The sequence below is a fragment of the Aspergillus ibericus genome (assembly GCF_003184845.1).
Source record: "Aspergillus ibericus CBS 121593 unplaced genomic scaffold BO80scaffold_37, whole genome shotgun sequence".
Lineage (NCBI taxonomy): Eukaryota > Fungi > Ascomycota > Eurotiomycetes > Eurotiales > Aspergillaceae > Aspergillus > Aspergillus ibericus.
Window position 1 is genome coordinate 239088 of NW_020292135.1, and position 15613 is coordinate 254700.

General features: G+C 53.5%; 7 protein-coding genes across 7 annotated transcripts; 3 read left to right on the plus strand and 4 right to left on the minus strand.

Annotated features, from left to right (window-relative positions):
• Window positions 1-339: 339 nt before the first annotated feature.
• On the minus strand, window positions 340-4341 carry BO80DRAFT_427567 (ubiquitin-conjugating enzyme E2). Its single transcript, XM_025720038.1, has 6 exons — window positions 3952-4341; window positions 3843-3902; window positions 3771-3785; window positions 3617-3709; window positions 966-3555; window positions 340-911 (listed from the first exon to the last, which is right to left on the minus strand). The coding sequence occupies exons 1-6, from the start codon at window positions 4009-4011 to the stop codon at window positions 526-528; spliced, it is 3204 nt and encodes a 1067-aa protein (XP_025572599.1). The 5' UTR covers window positions 4012-4341; the 3' UTR covers window positions 340-525.
• Window positions 4342-5495, plus strand: BO80DRAFT_427568 (PRKRIP1 family protein). Its single transcript, XM_025720039.1, has one exon. It carries the CDS (start codon window positions 4782-4784, stop codon window positions 5361-5363), a length of 582 nt encoding a protein of 193 aa, XP_025572600.1. The 5' UTR covers window positions 4342-4781; the 3' UTR covers window positions 5364-5495.
• Window positions 5420-7565, minus strand: BO80DRAFT_427569 (chaperonin-containing T-complex subunit CCT3). The gene is made up of 6 exons (XM_025720040.1): window positions 7391-7565; window positions 7261-7327; window positions 6997-7205; window positions 6337-6927; window positions 5654-6291; window positions 5420-5603 (listed from the first exon to the last, which is right to left on the minus strand). Exons 1-6 carry the CDS (start codon window positions 7413-7415, stop codon window positions 5514-5516), a joined length of 1620 nt encoding a protein of 539 aa, XP_025572601.1. The 5' UTR covers window positions 7416-7565; the 3' UTR covers window positions 5420-5513.
• Window positions 7566-7596: 31 nt separating this feature from the next.
• On the minus strand, window positions 7597-8853 carry BO80DRAFT_165562 (uncharacterized protein). The gene has a single exon (XM_025713906.1). It carries the CDS (start codon window positions 8626-8628, stop codon window positions 7891-7893), a length of 738 nt encoding a protein of 245 aa, XP_025572602.1. The 5' UTR covers window positions 8629-8853; the 3' UTR covers window positions 7597-7890.
• A 431-nt stretch (window positions 8854-9284) lies between these two features.
• On the minus strand, window positions 9285-10650 carry BO80DRAFT_447636 (putative Zn-dependent hydrolase/oxidoreductase family protein; the record flags this gene model as incomplete). Its single annotated transcript, XM_025721615.1, has 4 exons — window positions 9285-9663; window positions 9719-10345; window positions 10407-10451; window positions 10511-10650. The coding sequence occupies 4 exons, from the start codon at window positions 10648-10650 to the stop codon at window positions 9285-9287; spliced, it is 1191 nt and encodes a 396-aa protein (XP_025572603.1).
• A 331-nt stretch (window positions 10651-10981) lies between these two features.
• BO80DRAFT_427571 (bifunctional AAA family ATPase chaperone/translocase BCS1) lies at window positions 10982-12884 on the plus strand. The gene is made up of 2 exons (XM_025720041.1): window positions 10982-11354; window positions 11406-12884. The coding sequence occupies exons 1-2, from the start codon at window positions 11205-11207 to the stop codon at window positions 12753-12755; spliced, it is 1500 nt and encodes a 499-aa protein (XP_025572604.1). The 5' UTR covers window positions 10982-11204; the 3' UTR covers window positions 12756-12884.
• A 236-nt stretch (window positions 12885-13120) lies between these two features.
• On the plus strand, window positions 13121-15502 carry BO80DRAFT_388024 (uncharacterized protein). The gene is made up of 2 exons (XM_025717071.1): window positions 13121-13972; window positions 14016-15502. Exons 1-2 carry the CDS (start codon window positions 13314-13316, stop codon window positions 15106-15108), a joined length of 1752 nt encoding a protein of 583 aa, XP_025572605.1. The 5' UTR covers window positions 13121-13313; the 3' UTR covers window positions 15109-15502.
• The last annotated feature ends 111 nt before the right edge of the window (window positions 15503-15613 follow it).

Consider the following 15613-nt stretch of genomic DNA (forward strand, 5'->3'; position numbering starts at 1 on the left):
AGGGCGCTGCCAACGGAACACGCCAAAGACCAATGCCGCAGTAGCCCGCGCCCTCTTCTCACTTCTCCCCGTCCCTCTCTGCCTCCGGCTCGTTGCCATCCCGGGGATATCGAGTCGAAACTACGGTTCCTGGAGCCTAGATTGGTTCTCGGTTGGCTGGTGTCATTATTAACTATCAGCCATACTCTTGGGCGGTTCCTCGCTCGCTCACTCAGCTCGTTGATGGATATAGTTCGGGTCGCAACCAGCCAAGAATGCCCTCCTTTTCACTCTACAACTTGGGACACCCCCAAGCATAGACCTTCATATTGGCCAATACACAGAAGACTAGAATGTCTCTCATTGTCTGCTGCACTACCGTTACCCATGTCTAAGGATACCACGCCAGAAGGATATGCCAACAATGACTATGCGTATACTCCAAGATATGTAAATCACATGCACCCAGATCCTCTCTACGGTGGCCAACTATCTTTCGGACATATTGGCAATTCTGGAAGCATGGTCGGTGACCGAGATCGTGGCTCAGGACTGACCTGGAGCAGTCGTAGCGGCTTCCAACTTCTCAAGGTCCGTGACATGCTTGCGGAGCATAACCACCGCTCCAAGACTGAGGCGCGAGACAAAGGCCGAGGCGCTACTGCCATCTCCACTCGTGGAGCTGTTATAATGCTCGATCATTGCCAGCGCTGCCTCGATGGCCCGGCGAAGTAGCACCGGCCGATTGTTATCACTCGAGTCCGCGGGAATCGCCAGGTAGTTCCAAGCCACAACGTCCTCCATGCCCACTACAGGTTGTTCCAAGGCGTGCTTGATAAACTTCCGCGTCATCAGGAACGTCTTCTCGGTGTACTGAGAGGACTCGACCCGCCTGTTGCCCTCGGCGGCAAGAGCTTCATACCCGGCCTCATCTGGTATACCGTCAGTATCGATAAACAAGTGGATAGCCAAGGACATTGGCTTACTGTAAAAAGGGTCCTTCACTAGGACCAGCCCCATGATTGAAACCAAAATTTGCAGGACAGTGGACTTGATCGGAGACCAGTTTTCCTCTGGGTCCCGAGTGGGCCATGTCCCGAGAATGCTCAGGCAGATTTTGCCGTCTTCGTACAGGTTGGGGTTGATCCTCCCCTGGCCGTTGGTCCACGAGTGAAAGAAGGTAGCAGGCGGTTGGTTGGGGAAATTGTTGGAGAAATGCACGTCGATCACAATCGGCGCATACTCATATGGGGTCCCTTCAGGGCCAATGATCAGAACCCGGAGAAGGTCCATTCTTGACTCCCATGTCCGCACAAAGATCCCGGGAGGAAGCGACTTGCTAAGGATTTCGAACTCCTTTCGGATACGCTTGATGCGTGGTCCCGTGTTGCCCGTAGCCTCCTCTGCGATAAAGTGATGATCCGAGGGTGGGAGTCCTTCCAATATATGGAACCCTGGAGGGGCAGTCAAGGGGCTCGGCTGCGTCGTTCCAGGGGCCGGTGGGCCCGTCTCATCCACTACAGCGTCCATATCTTCATCTGAGTCGTCATCCCCCATCTCATCTCCTGAATCTTCGGAAAGCTCAATCTCTTCCACGTAAGGGGCGCTGGCAATCTGTCCTGCAAGGTCAGCACCCTCGAAGTCGCTAGAGTCATCTGTATCGTCAGTCATCCACTGGTCTTCGCCACCATCATCCAGCCGCTCCCCGCCTTCATATTCGTAGGTGGTAGTGTGTTGCATATCGTCTGGTAGGTCGAACAAACTAGCTGCTTCCATGGGTGATAGCTCCGTCGGCGAGGGAAACGTAGCGGGGTTGGCTTCATCCTCATCAATGACCATCATGATTCTTTCAAACGGAACACGGACGTCGCGACACTCGTTGCCCCCCAGTATCCGGACAGTGATATCCCCCGTGATACTGGTTGAAATAATCTGGCCGATAAAGTCGGTCGAAAATCTCGCACTCGATCCATTCTGGTGCAAACCGTACCGAGGGGGAAGTGGTGTAGTATTGAGCCTGGTCGTTTTCTGAAACCACGGCGAATGTAGTATTTCCATTCTCATCGCTTCGAGGTATGTATACATCTGGAAGAATGATAGTGAAGCCGTGTAGCTAAAATTGCACGGCCCAGCGACCCCAAATCCCCCCATATCAGGCACCTCCAGGCCCGATTGATGAATGGTATCGGGGGCGAGAAGCACAATATCGCCAGGTATTCTGTCCAGGCCGGGAAACACGTTGAGCTCATAGAGTGAAACTTGGCTGATGGTGTCACCAAGCTCGCCCAGAGAAGAGCAAGCTCGTAGCATCTGTCCCCCATGCAGAAGCTCAACATCGGGATCTTTATACCAGCGAACGGTAGCTACCCGTTCTCGACTGTCCACGGTCTGGACCACGCCGACGGTTCGTGCGCGCATCGTTTCCTTCTTGCGGTCACGTAGCCGTTTGGTGAAAGAGGGCATGCTGTCAACGGGAGGCCGCTGGATTTCTTCGAGTCCATCCTTTAGGGCAACGATATTTCCCGGTCCAATCTCCGCATCAAATCCGTAGAACCTATGCACGGATCGTGAATCTTCCGTCGTGATACTCCCATCCTGCCATTGAACCGTCAACTTGGTCTTGGAGGAAACGATTCGAAACACGTTTAGATCATAGCCAAACGACTCATCCGTAGGAATAGGCCGGTGCGCCGGATATTTCTGAGCGGCCGCTGCCGGATCCCGGAAACGTACCCGGTCACCTATATCAAGCCAGACATCAGATTTGATGGCACCCCCGGCGGGGACCTTGCCGAAATCACATTTCACCGCATGGCCGTGTAGTGAAGATGCTCGGAGCAGCTCCAATCGTTCAGCGGTATATGGCATTCCTAGACTGAAGACATTCATACAGAGCCATTCAACCCGATACTCCGTAGCCGGTGTAGCTAAAACGTAGCCTTTGGTATCGACATCAAGCCCATAGAGTGAGCTCCCATCAACTCTGCGCATGTTTCCGGTCTGTGTGAAGACATATTGGCCAGGATATACGAAGTCATACTCGAGGAAACGCATTTCCATCCCAACATCTCTGGAGATCTGGTCTCTGGGCATCCAAACGAGTCCTTTGTCATCGAATCTGACAGGTATCTCCAGGACATTCGGGTTGACCACCCACACCGGCATGTCGGAAACGCGCAGAATGGCATCCCGCTCAACCTCCCGAATGATGCCCAGCTTTTGGCGATGAATGATATAGTCGCCCTCGGAGAATTCTTCGTGGTTCACGAGCTCAGACACGGGCACATCATGCAGTTGAGGGGGTGGAATATCGGTCTCGTATCCCCTGGAGTCCTCTGTGAACTCAAGAGAGTCGAAATCTCCGATCGACGGATTGTAGGTTCGAAACGCAATCGGCTCAAGTGTGCACGTGGCTGATGCGTCAATAACCATGCCCGACATGGTATCATCGGGATGCCGTTTGACATCCTCCCCAATTTCCACAGGCCGGTCAATCAGCAAGAGGTCATCCTCATGGATGAGAGAGTACCCTTGCGCGAACTCGACAAACCCAACAAAGACGTATCCCTTGGGAGGCTAACATACGAGGGATGAAATCAGTGGACATCGACTCAAGTTGATGACACTCGAAACCTACCACGCCCGTTTCCAAGAACGCCGCCAGAGCCTCTGCAGGCACTGATGTGTAAGAGACAACGAGGTAATCATCTGGCGGTTCATGCGAGTTAATCTTGAGATACAGATGTCAGTCACTATTCCCATCGTTCTCCGTGCGATCTGCGGGAACGTACGTCATGGTGTGTTTTCTAGAAGAACTATTAGCATCCCGAGTCCAGTCTCCCTGGTTACGACAGGTGTCATACTTGAACAACACCCACTAACGAATGATTTGATTTCAGACAGCAAGAATCTTCCAGCTCGAACTAGACGTAGATAAGCATGTTGTTGAAGACTGTCATTCCGGCTGCTAACCTTCGTAGCACGTGCAAATTGCGCATTCGGAACGCCAGGGGTACCGCCCGTCGCGTCCATGAGGATTAGATGGGTTAATAATAATACAGAAGAGAGAGAGAAACAACAGTCCAAAGACCGCCAAAGAATGATAATAGGTACAGAGAAAGTCTCAAAGGAAAGGATGAGCCAACCAGCAGTTAGATGCTAGTCGCAGGAGGATGGCAATATCGGAGGGGAAGTGGGCGATCCCGCATGATAACGGAGGGAAAAGCAACCCGTTAGTAGTCGCAATCAACAACCACTCATTAACCTGTCATGTGCTGCGGCAAGATGCAGATGTCGTTGAATCAGACTGATTCCCCGCGACGCGACGCCTGTTTCCAAGACTACCGAACACTGTTTTCTCCCAGAACCAAACTTGAAGTATCTACCAGCAGGCCACTACGCAGGATGTATAAATTGAGTTCCCGACTTGGTAAAAATCGGCGTTTACATGGAATCTCCGACTCGATCTGGTCCCGGCCAATCGACGATAAATACCAAGGCAACCACGCGATTCACCGCCCACGCCGCCTCGAAATAAGCTGCACATTTCTCATCGTTTCATCGAGCCAGTCAATTGACGACTGACATTCAGGACAATATATTACTTCGAAGAGAGCTCATTCATCGCACAGCTTCGTGAATAAACAAGTCACTTACATTGATTTTCCACACCAAGAACCGTTGACTATACCTTGAACCAAACCCAAACCATCGTCGCGCAATCTACCCCCCCTCCTTCTTAAACAACCACACGACCCCGTCTACACCAACACATCAGCTCGAACAGTCCTAATCAAATCAACATGTCCGAACCCGGCCCCGAATCAATCCCCACGAGCGCCGACCCGCGCAGCAAACGCCCCGTCAAACGCCGCGCCGTGACCCCTCACTCCGAACACGCCACGCAGATCGAATCTCTCTTCCGGGATCCCACAAAAGAGATCAAACTTCCGGATCCCTCCAAGCAGCGCACCTCGTCCTCGTTACCTCCTCCGCCGGAGATTGTCGCAAACGTGCAGGGTTCCTCGGCGGGTGCGGGGTCGGGAGAGTTCCACGTGTACAAGGCGAGTCGGAGGAGGGAGTATGAGCGGTTGCGGTTGATGCAGAGCGAGGTGGATAAGGAGGCGGAGGATAAGGAATGGGAGAAGAAGAGGGAAGAGGCGCGGCGGAAGGATGAGGAGAAGACGGAGAAGAATCGGAAGAGGAGGGAGAAGAGGAATGCGAAGAAGGGGAAGAAGAATGCGGCGAATGGTGATAAGATGGTGGTTGATGAGGTGGGGAAGAAAGAGGTTGGGCCGAGTGTTCATCAGGATGGGGAGAAGGAGGTTGGTGATGCTCCGGTGGAGGCTACGGAGGTCACTGGGGTGATCATTCACGAGGATTGAGTAGTATACGGCGCGGGGTAATCCGGGGGGATTCCTCGAAGTGTACGATATGAAGATACCCATGTAATATTTGGTCTAGGATATTCATACAGATTCAAAAGTAATCGTGCAGCATTATGTACGCAGTTTTAATTTCGGTCATCCTAATATTTAATCGTCCCCACCACTGACACCGGCACCCGCCTGCTGAGCAGACTTGCCACTGCAGATATCATCGACACGAAGGAGGAGGCATGCGGACTGAGGAAAAAGTTAGTTTGAGGTAAGGGGAATGTGATGGTAGTACTCACCTCGACGGCAGTCTTGATGCTCTGAAGCTTGACCGCCTCGGGTTCCCAGACGCCATACTCCTTCATATCCACCAAGGCACCGGAGTCTCCATCCAGACCCCATGTGGAGTGGCCTTCGACGTGCTTGGCCCTCATGCGGGTGAGGACACGGATAGGGCTGGCTCCAGCATTCTGTGCCAGCGTCCGGGGAATGACCTCCATGGCATCAGCAACGGCCTTGTAGGGCCATTGTTGGACACCCTCAATAGACTTGGCCAGCTGGCTCAATCTGACGGAAACGGCCATTTCAATGGCACCACCACCGGGGCAAAGACGGGGGTGGAAGATGACGTTCCTGGCAACGGACATGGCGTCCTGAAGGTTCCGCTCGATCTCGTTGAGGATGTCCTTGGACGGGCCACGGAGCAGGATCGTGCAGGCCTTGGGGCTCTGGCACTTTCTGAGAAAGGTGAAGTATTCGTCGCCAATCTTCTCAATCTCGAACAGTCCGCACTGAGTTCCGATGTCGGATTCCTGGAGGTCATCGACACGGTTCACGATGGTAGCGCCAGTGGCTCTGGCGATACGGTTGTTGTCGGTCTTTCTCACACGACGGAGAGCTGTGACATTGGCCTTCACCAGGTAGTGCTGGGCAAGGTCTGGAAGGGTTAGATATCTTCATGCAGAACAGGACGGTTACATACCAGAAACACCCTTCTCGGTGATGACAACGTCGGGCTTGAGGGCCAGGATAGCGTCACACATGTGCTTGACCTGCTCCTCCTCGATCTGCAGGATGCGGTTCCAGTCGTCCTCCTTGGTGATCTCAATGTTCGTCTGCGATTCACCCTTCTTGTACTCCAGCGGGCAGTCGAGCAGGAGAACCCTCGGGTTCTCTATCCTTCTCCGCATCTTGGGGTGAGTGATGTCCTTGTTGATCATGACACCGTCGATAACCTCACTGTCCTCAATCTGACCGCCAGGAATCTTCTCAACACGAGCGTAGCGTTTGATGTCGACTTCCCTCTTGCCACCACCAGCATCGAAAGACACGGTCCGGACAGCCTTGAGCGCCAGGTTGCACATGAGCTCCGACCACCGGGAAACGAACTTGGTGCCGATGGAGGACTGAATGAGGGTGTACATAGCCTTGTCGTCGTCAATGTCGACGGGTAACGAAACCTCCTCCACGATGGCGAGAGCGTCCGCCAGAGCGCGCTTGAAAGCCGAGATGATGACAACGGGGTGGATGTTGCGTTCGAGTTGGGGAAGGGCCTGAGCGAGCATTTCACCAGCTATGACCGTTAGCATATATTGCCACGTATAGCGGATAGTATCCCAATCTCCACACATCCAGTACATACCGAGAATAATGACAGTCGTCGTTCCATCACCGACCTCCTCGTCCTGGGTCCGGCTCAGTTCGATCATGCTCTTCGCGGCGGGGTGCGACACCTCGATTTCTCTCAGGATAGCGTGTCCATCGTTGGTCAGAACAATACCGCCCATGGGGTCGAGCAGCATCTTCAGCATGGCCTTGGGTCCCAGACATGACCGGATGATATCCGCAACACTGCAGGTCGTGCCGGGTTAGACGCGGAGCGGGGAAAGGTGGGAGGTTCACATACGTCTTCGCCGCGGCGATGTTGGACAGCTGAGCTTTACGACCAACCTGTCTCTCACCAGCATTGGTGTCTGTAAAGATGGGAGGTCAGCGATAGGAGCCAAGCCCGGAGTTCCCCTCGATGAACAACATACTCATGACCACCACCGGTGCTTGCATGATGGCGGTGGTTTGTTGACTTGCGTCGTCGGGTAAGGAAGAGTAAAATGGAAAGGTCCCGAGGGAAAGATGGAGTAAACTCCGAAGCCGATCGACAAGCGGTCAGATAGGGGCCTTCTCGTGGGGGGGAATCTGGAGAGTTGTGCCCGCCGTCACCATCAATTTTCCAGCACCTCGAAGTGGGATTGCGGACAAGAAGCTCACCGCCACCATGCTCTTTTGGGCCTAGTGCAGTTTCCCCTGATCTAGTAGAACTCCTATCGCCAGCCATCGAATGCTCCTTTCTCATTCCCAGCACGTAGTATGTACAGTTTGGATTTTACAGATTCCACATGATCGTCGAACGCTTGTCAATCAAATCCCCCTTTTTTCCGACCTTGCCAAACTCCGATGAAACAAACCCAGGATATCCCCCCCATTCATGTAAAGCGTCAACCCAGCGTTTTAGTAATCAAACAAACATCAAGACGGTGATTCATTTCTTCAAAAGCTTGCTCAGCTTCTGAATACTTTTGCGCACACGACAGCGCATATGTGCTCGCATATGAGTGATGAGCGACAAACTTCGCTTGCGAACCTGCGATGAGACCTTGCCGGCCACCTGCTGCCGGTCTTTGCTTTCACGGGTGTTGGTCTGCGATAGACGGACTCCAATGGCATTAACCCCCAGATCGTGCAGACTACATATGCGTGTGCTGCGACTTGAGTAGAGAGTATCATTCTCAGCGACTGTCGCATGATTGGAAAACAGATCCTCGTTCAAGTGCCACGACTCGAGCTCCCTTGTCGTTAGATCGTGTTGCCGGTTTGCACTCCACTGTCGTTGAATCAGATTCCAAGTGACGTCGTCTGGATAATCGTGCCGTGACTCCCGTAGGCCATGGACTTCGCTCATTTCCTGATCTGCGGACAGTCGCGCCATCATGTTCTTGAACCAGGTTTCCGCGTAGGGGCTGTGATGGACCGGCCGGGTAAGCCGGGGACTGGGACGTTGGTGGTGGTATTTGCGCAACCGTTCTAGCTGTAGCTGGCGCATGTTGTTCTGGAGATGTAGGGGGAGTTGTGCCAGGGCGGCTTCATCAAGATCGTAGAGCACCTCCTCTTCGTCGTCCATGGAGTATCGGCGGTCCGTGTCCCATGCATAGCTTCCCCAGGTGTCTGAGCTGCTTCGCCAGAAATGACTGGACTCCTGTGGACTCTCTGTTAGAGCCATGATTATGATATGATGATGTGATGATGTACGCGCAGTGAAATGGAAGGTCGTTGAATGAGGCTGAGGCTGAGCAGCTGGTGTGATGGGGCCAAAAATACGTGGTAGGTTCTGAAGCAGATGAAAGGCAACCGAATGCTGTCGCTAATCATGTATGTGATGAACTTTGTTCTCAGGCGAGGTCAGATTGGTATGGAGGCGCATCTTTTCATGGTCTATACTGCTTGTTAAACTTACTGGTATACACGTTCACTGGTTGGTCACGGGTCTTTCACTCGAGCATATTGAGGTAGAGCTACAATTGGTCTTTTGAATGCGCACAATCGTTGCCAGCAATATTAATGGATGAAGGAAGATGTCGCGTGTGTCTTGGATGCATCCTTGTGCAGGCTCATTCACTGCGATGCGCCATAAATAGGCGCATGCCGTCACATGGCCTAGAGCCTCTGCTAAAGCCTGTCATTCTGTAGGAGCTTGGTTGCATCGGAGGGTTGATCTTGACGACTCATCACATGTACAAAAGACGGTGAAGGGGAGAGATATGTGGATTATAGAGTTGCGAGGGTGTATCCGTGTGCACATACATGATCAGCATGCAGGTATCGTACAGTTATTAAAGTATTAAAGACGGCCCCGTAACTTTCCCGGCGCACATGACCTCAGAATTCCCGACTTTCACCGATATCGCAAACGTCAAATACTCCAACTTCTGGGATGTTATGCTTATTGAGGGCCTCTTTTAACTTCTTCGGGGGCTCAAGAACGTCTTCATCCGTCAACACCCAGGTGCCCCAATGAATCGCCATGGCTCGTTTGCACTTGGTATCCTCGAAGATTTGAACTGCATCATGAGGATCTGCATGCATGGTGCTCATGAACCACCTAGGTGAGTAGGCTCCGATCGGAATCAGCCCCAGATCGAAGGGTCCCCGGAATTGACCGATCTGTTTAAATGCAGGGCATGAGGCGAATGTGTACTCTGGGGCATGGTCATCGGTTCCAGCAGGCAGCTCAGGCACCGCTCTATATCCCGTGTCCCTAGGCTGTGTGAGATACTGAGGGCTGAGGTTTCCTCCGTAGATGGTACACTTACCCAGCAAACCACAATTTCCGACCCCCAGATTCAATGGACCATGAAGCCCACAAGGTCTTTGCTCGATCAAATACGCCTCGGTTGCTTGTATGCTGCGAGGGGAGACAACCGATTCGCGCTGTGATATTAGCTTGACTGTTCCCAGCTTCGTTGGCATCCGTGGCTGGTCCATGGGATGGTGAAAGGACAATATCGCGCTCATCCCACCAATCGAGTTCCGTCATGTTGTGGATCCCAATGCTGGTGAACCATTTCTTGTTCCCCAGCGGGGCAAAGAAATGGCAATTCGGATGGTGTTTGGCGATTTCCTTGACAGTAGGGTGAGACAAGTGGTCGTAATGGTTGTGGGAGATCACCACGGCGTCAATGGTGGGAATATCTTCGATGCGGCAGGGCATCTCGGTGTAGCGCTTAGGGCCCATCCAAGACACTGGAGAGCACCGGTCTTCGAACACCGGGTCGAACAGAACTCGGAGGCCGCCGGGGAATTCGACGTAGTAACAAGCATGGCCTAGCCATGTCGCCCGTAGATTGGATGTTTCTCGAGTAGACAAGAATTCTGGTTTCTGGACCGGGACTGTGGGAGGCGTGACATCCGGCCATTTGATCTTGCCCGTGAGAATACGCCTTCACGCATCGAAAAGTAGGCGTCAGTCATGGTAAAGAGCTATGGGATCCTCGCACTCACCCCCACATGCGGGCAGCGTCACCCACTGTCGGAGTTACCCATGAGCTGCATAGATTGGTTAGTCACAAATACTAGTGATGCTTGCGATATGCAAGGTAACAAACTCCCAGGGATTTTGAAAGCCCTCTTTGAGGTGATGGCTCTTCTCCTTGACATCGTCCGGGCCCGGGGAGACCGGAGAGAGGAGCACGGCGAGCGAGAAGAGGGCAACCGAAGTCGAGCCAGCTGATGTAGTCGAGGCCATGATGCGTCTCGGGGGGGAAGACACACGGGGGGCACTGCGCTGGTGGAAACAAGACCAGCCTCGCAGGAATGTTCGCATCTTCGGGGGAGGGGGTGGTTTATATGACGCTTGGTGGCGCTTGCTTTCAGACCATCACAATGAATACGATACTTACGGCCGTAATTGTTTCAGCCAGTAGGTCAGCATTTAAGCCCTCTTATAATTGAGCAGCAGAAAACCTGGTAACGCCGATGTCACGTAAACCCCGTTATCTCCGACTCGCCGTGATGACAGCCATTGTTGCCTATGCCATGACACTAGATGACTTTCCACGGATACACTGTTTACGCATCCCTTGGTGCCTGATGGGGATTGTCAGGGTTCACGGTGATGAGAATACCCGACCAGGATGCGTTGTCCACATCCCTGCTTATCGCTGGCCATCCCCGTGTTTGTACACAGTAATGCAGAGATGCAGCGTCGATCTCGGCCCGTCGTAACTCCGACTCCCCGAAGTCATAGCTGCGCTCACGACGAACAACTGCAGTGGCGGTAACTGATTGTTCGCTGTTGGCATGGACCCCAATGGACCGTCAAGTACTCCCGGGCTGCCTTCGCCGGGTGATCTGATTGCGCAGCAACGGAACGATGCCATCCATGCGGCGGGGCAGCCTACAGACGGAGGCCTTTTCTCCCAGCTAACCAACAATCCTTTCTTTACCGCGGTAAGTGATGCTGCTGCATCCTCCAGATGGTGCTGACAGTCTGGATAATAGGGATTCGGTCTCGCCGGTCTGGGCGCCGGACTCAGTCTTGCACAAAAGGGTGTCCGCCATGGCGCCGCTCTCCTCCGCCGACGCATGCTCGTCGATGTCGAAATCAGCATCAAGGACGATTCCTACCCGTGGTTTCTACACTGGATGACACTGTACCAACAATCCCAGCTTCACGCAGCCCGCTCCGCCAGCCGGTCTGGCTTTATGGAGTCTATCTTACAACGGTTGACACCGGGGATGCGCCATCTCTCTATTCAAACACAGAAGGTTGAGCGCGCCAATGGCGCGATCCAGACCCACTTCGCTCTCGTGCCGGGCCCTGGACGACATGTTTTGCGCTACAAGAACGCTTTTATCTTCGTCAACCGAATGCGGGAGTCCAAGTCTCAGGACCTTCATACCGGCCGGCCGTGGGAAACCATCACTCTGACCACGCTTTATTCGCATCGACACGTCTTTGAGGAGCTCTTCACCGAAGCGCATGCGCACGCGGCCAAGTCCCACGAGGGCAAGACCTCCATTTATAACAGTTGGGGTGCCGAATGGAAGCTCTTTGGACAGCCGCGGCGAAAGCGTCCGTTGGACTCGGTGGTTCTTGACGAAGGAGTCAAGGAGCGGATTGTGGAGGACGTGCAGGACTTTGTGTCCAGTGGCAAATGGTATCACGACCGGGGCATCCCGTACCGCCGGGGCTACCTACTCTATGGACCTCCTGGAACGGGTAAAAGTTCGTTCATTCAGGCCTTGGCGGGCGAGTTGGACTATGACATTGCCATTTTGAACCTCAGCGAGCGAGGATTGACCGATGACCGGCTAAACCACCTCTTGACGATTGTTCCGAACCGGACCCTGGTCTTGCTTGAAGATGTGGATGCTGCATTTTCGAACCGCCGGACACAAACGGATGAAGACGGGTATCGCGGAGCCAATGTGACCTTTTCGGGTCTCTTGAATGCCCTGGATGGGGTGGCAAGCGCCGAGGAACGGATTATCTTCCTCACCACCAACCACGTTGAACGACTGGATGAGGCGCTCGTCCGGCCGGGTCGGGTGGACATGACCGTGCGCCTGGGCGAGGTGACTCGCTATCAAGTCGGCTGTCTCTGGGACCGGTTCTACGGCGAATTGGACCCGAGCGGCTCCAACCGACAGGTATTCCTCACCCGGCTGCAAGAACTGGGACTGATCGAGGATGAGAACGGCTTCAAGGCCGATCGATCGAGGAGCACCAGCGCTGCCGCCCTGCAGGGGCTGTTCCTGTACAACAAGGGCAATATGGAGGGAGCCATTGCGATGGCCGAGGGGCTGACCTTTCGGGTTCATGAGGAGGCTATGGAGCATGAGAACTAGCTGTACAATAGAGCGCCATGTATATTAATCGGGGCAAATGTACCATACCAATGAACCAGTAGACTAGTTGGGGTGGAGGCGTGGAATGCGCTGGCCATCTGCAGTCTCCTGCATTGTATACTATCTCGGACTTGTTCCTTTTTGGTCCACCCTCACTGGTTTCGAGTAGAGTCAGTCCCTCGCCGATCATGACCTCAGCGCTATCAGGTGCGAATCGGGAGAATCGTTGGAAGCGCCGGGCAAGCCACATTGTGCCCGCAGCCCGCTCGTCCAGCGAGATGTCGAAGTTAAGCGCCGACCCGGACAACAGGTTTCTTCCCCACCGCAACTTCTTCACACTAGCAGCTGTCTCGTCAAGACCCTTGCCGCCGTGAGAGACTGAGATGGGGATGTGATACGGCCGAGGGTGATTGCATGTGCAGTTATAAACCACCCTGGTTCCTTTGCTTGGATACTCAGTTGATGACATTTACTTTCTATCTAGATCTTCATATACCCTAGCTGCATACAATTTGACTTGTTACACTAAAGCCAAGAGTTTTCATCTGCATCACCGACATGAATCAGTTTCAGCTGTTCCCGCCATCCGACAGCACAGCGCCTAGCGTTTCACACTGGGCAAAGAGAAGACCCGCCATTCGAACACAGACTGATACAACACCCACCGAAGTATCGCACGACAAGGGCAGCCCGACAGAAGCGGTGCTCTTCAAGCTGATCGCAGACACCAACACGATCAAGCCGCCTCCCAAAGCCATCTCCAGGTCTCCAGTCTCTATCCCAGAGACCATTCAAGAACGAACATCCAGGTCTCCCCTGTATGATCGAAATGCGCGACAGCGTCAGGTAGAGAGAATCGGCTCTCCATCACATTTGCGGAATGAGGCCTCTCGCTCTTACTCACCAGCCATGGCTCCGGAGGTGCCATTGAAATCAAGAGTCCCTCGATATAATCTTGGTCTGCCAGTGAATCAGCACTACTCGGAGCCTTCATATAGCCACCAGTATCCTAGGCCGGATAGGTCCCCGCCTGCTCCAGAGATTGATCAAGCGCTTGGGCCCAAGACCGTTCCTGCGAGTGTGATGAACTTTCCCGCTGATGTCCTCGACCCAGTGGAATCGTATTCCTCCCAGGAAGACTTGCAGAGTCTATGGGAGGTTGCCAATGGTCAACGCCCACAGAACCTACCAGGTACCTTTAACCTGCGAGTTGAACGGTGAGCGGATCAGGTTATGCTTAGACAATGCTAATGATTCTAGCCTCGACCCTGATACACTTGCATTCGGAAACCCCCAATCACCATTCTACACCATGACAACCTCCGGAAAAGACATCTCCATCACACGAAGAAACCCGTCCAAACTAGAGAGCAGCGTCCCTGTCATGAACCTGAAATTAGAAGCCCCATCACGTCGCCAACCCCCTTACGATGGACTTATTTCCATCCTGTTCCCCCGACTGGCCGCCATTCTCGCCATCGACCAAGCCACCGAGTTAGCGGACGAGCTCCGGCTCTCCCCCGCCGAGGCGGCCCAAGCGGAAGGGGACGCCCTCAAGCGCGCAGCAGCCCAAGAATCCTGCAAGCTGCTCTGGAGCCAATCGAAACAGGTGTACGAGCTTCACCACCCGGCGCTGAGCAAGCCTCCCGCGTTGGTTGGGGCCGCGGGCATTCCTCTGTCGCCCGTGCGGTCAAAGTATTCGGGCGTGCTGCACATTATGGGTTCTTGTTCCACGGAAGACGCTCCTATCGTCCTCGTCACTACGCCTCTACCAGCCAATGCCGACGACGCCATGCCCGCGACGCCTCGCACGTCTACGCTGCCCTTGACTGACGCGGACGAACCCCTGGCGTCGTTGGATCTGAGGAGCATGACACTGTCCATCGCTACTGTAGGTATTGCAGCGATTCCATCGCTGTATGCGGTTGATTCAATTGTCTCTGCCATGTTGGCCGTGGCGGTGTCGGATGAGACTAGTAAAGGTGTTCTCGAGAGGATACCAGTGTACGATGCCCGGTCATCTACAGGTAACCCTAACGAGATACTCACCTTAGCGGAACGTGAAGACGCCAAGGAGGGGAGCCAACGGTCGATGAAATCATCCGACTCGACACATCGCCATGGGGGCGAGTCTAAGCCAAAGACTCGAAAGATTGTGGTGGAGGAGTTCGACATGGATCAGTATGGGCGCTACGGGGGGTCGCGGGAGGGAGAGCAGATGCCGTGGGTTACGCGGGCATGTTTGCGCGGGTTGTTTTGGAGTTTGGAGGTGGTGGTGAACGTGTTGACAGCGATTGTCAAGGGAATGGCTTGGCTGGTGGTGAGTCTGACTCGGTGTGTGACGAGGAGTTGATAGTACCTAGGCGGAGATATTCTCCCGACATTCTTGATCTATATATAAGGGCAGTATGCGATTGTTGCATGATTTGATGACAATGAGACAATGACAGCGCAGCATCTCACCACAATTGATAGAGTTCATTCAGCCCGATCAGTCTTTATACGGACCGACCTAGATCATATACGGTTCAGTTCACGATCCTCCTTGTACCTGAATCGGATACATTCTGACGTGACAACCCTGTTTACCATTCCTATCCCTACTTACAATCTCCACGGCCACACAACAGATCTACTCCTCCTATCAAACAGGTCTACTACATGCAAATATCAAATCCCTACATCATCTAAGACACTTCTTAAATAAAAGAGAAAGCACAATAAGCCACCATCAACCCAAGATCTACACGGTGGTATCTCTGATAAGCCAGGAAACATTCATACATACCACAAGCCACCAGTACATTCCACTGCAACCCACTCCTTCTCCCTCCTACCCATCCATCCTGGCTGGAAGG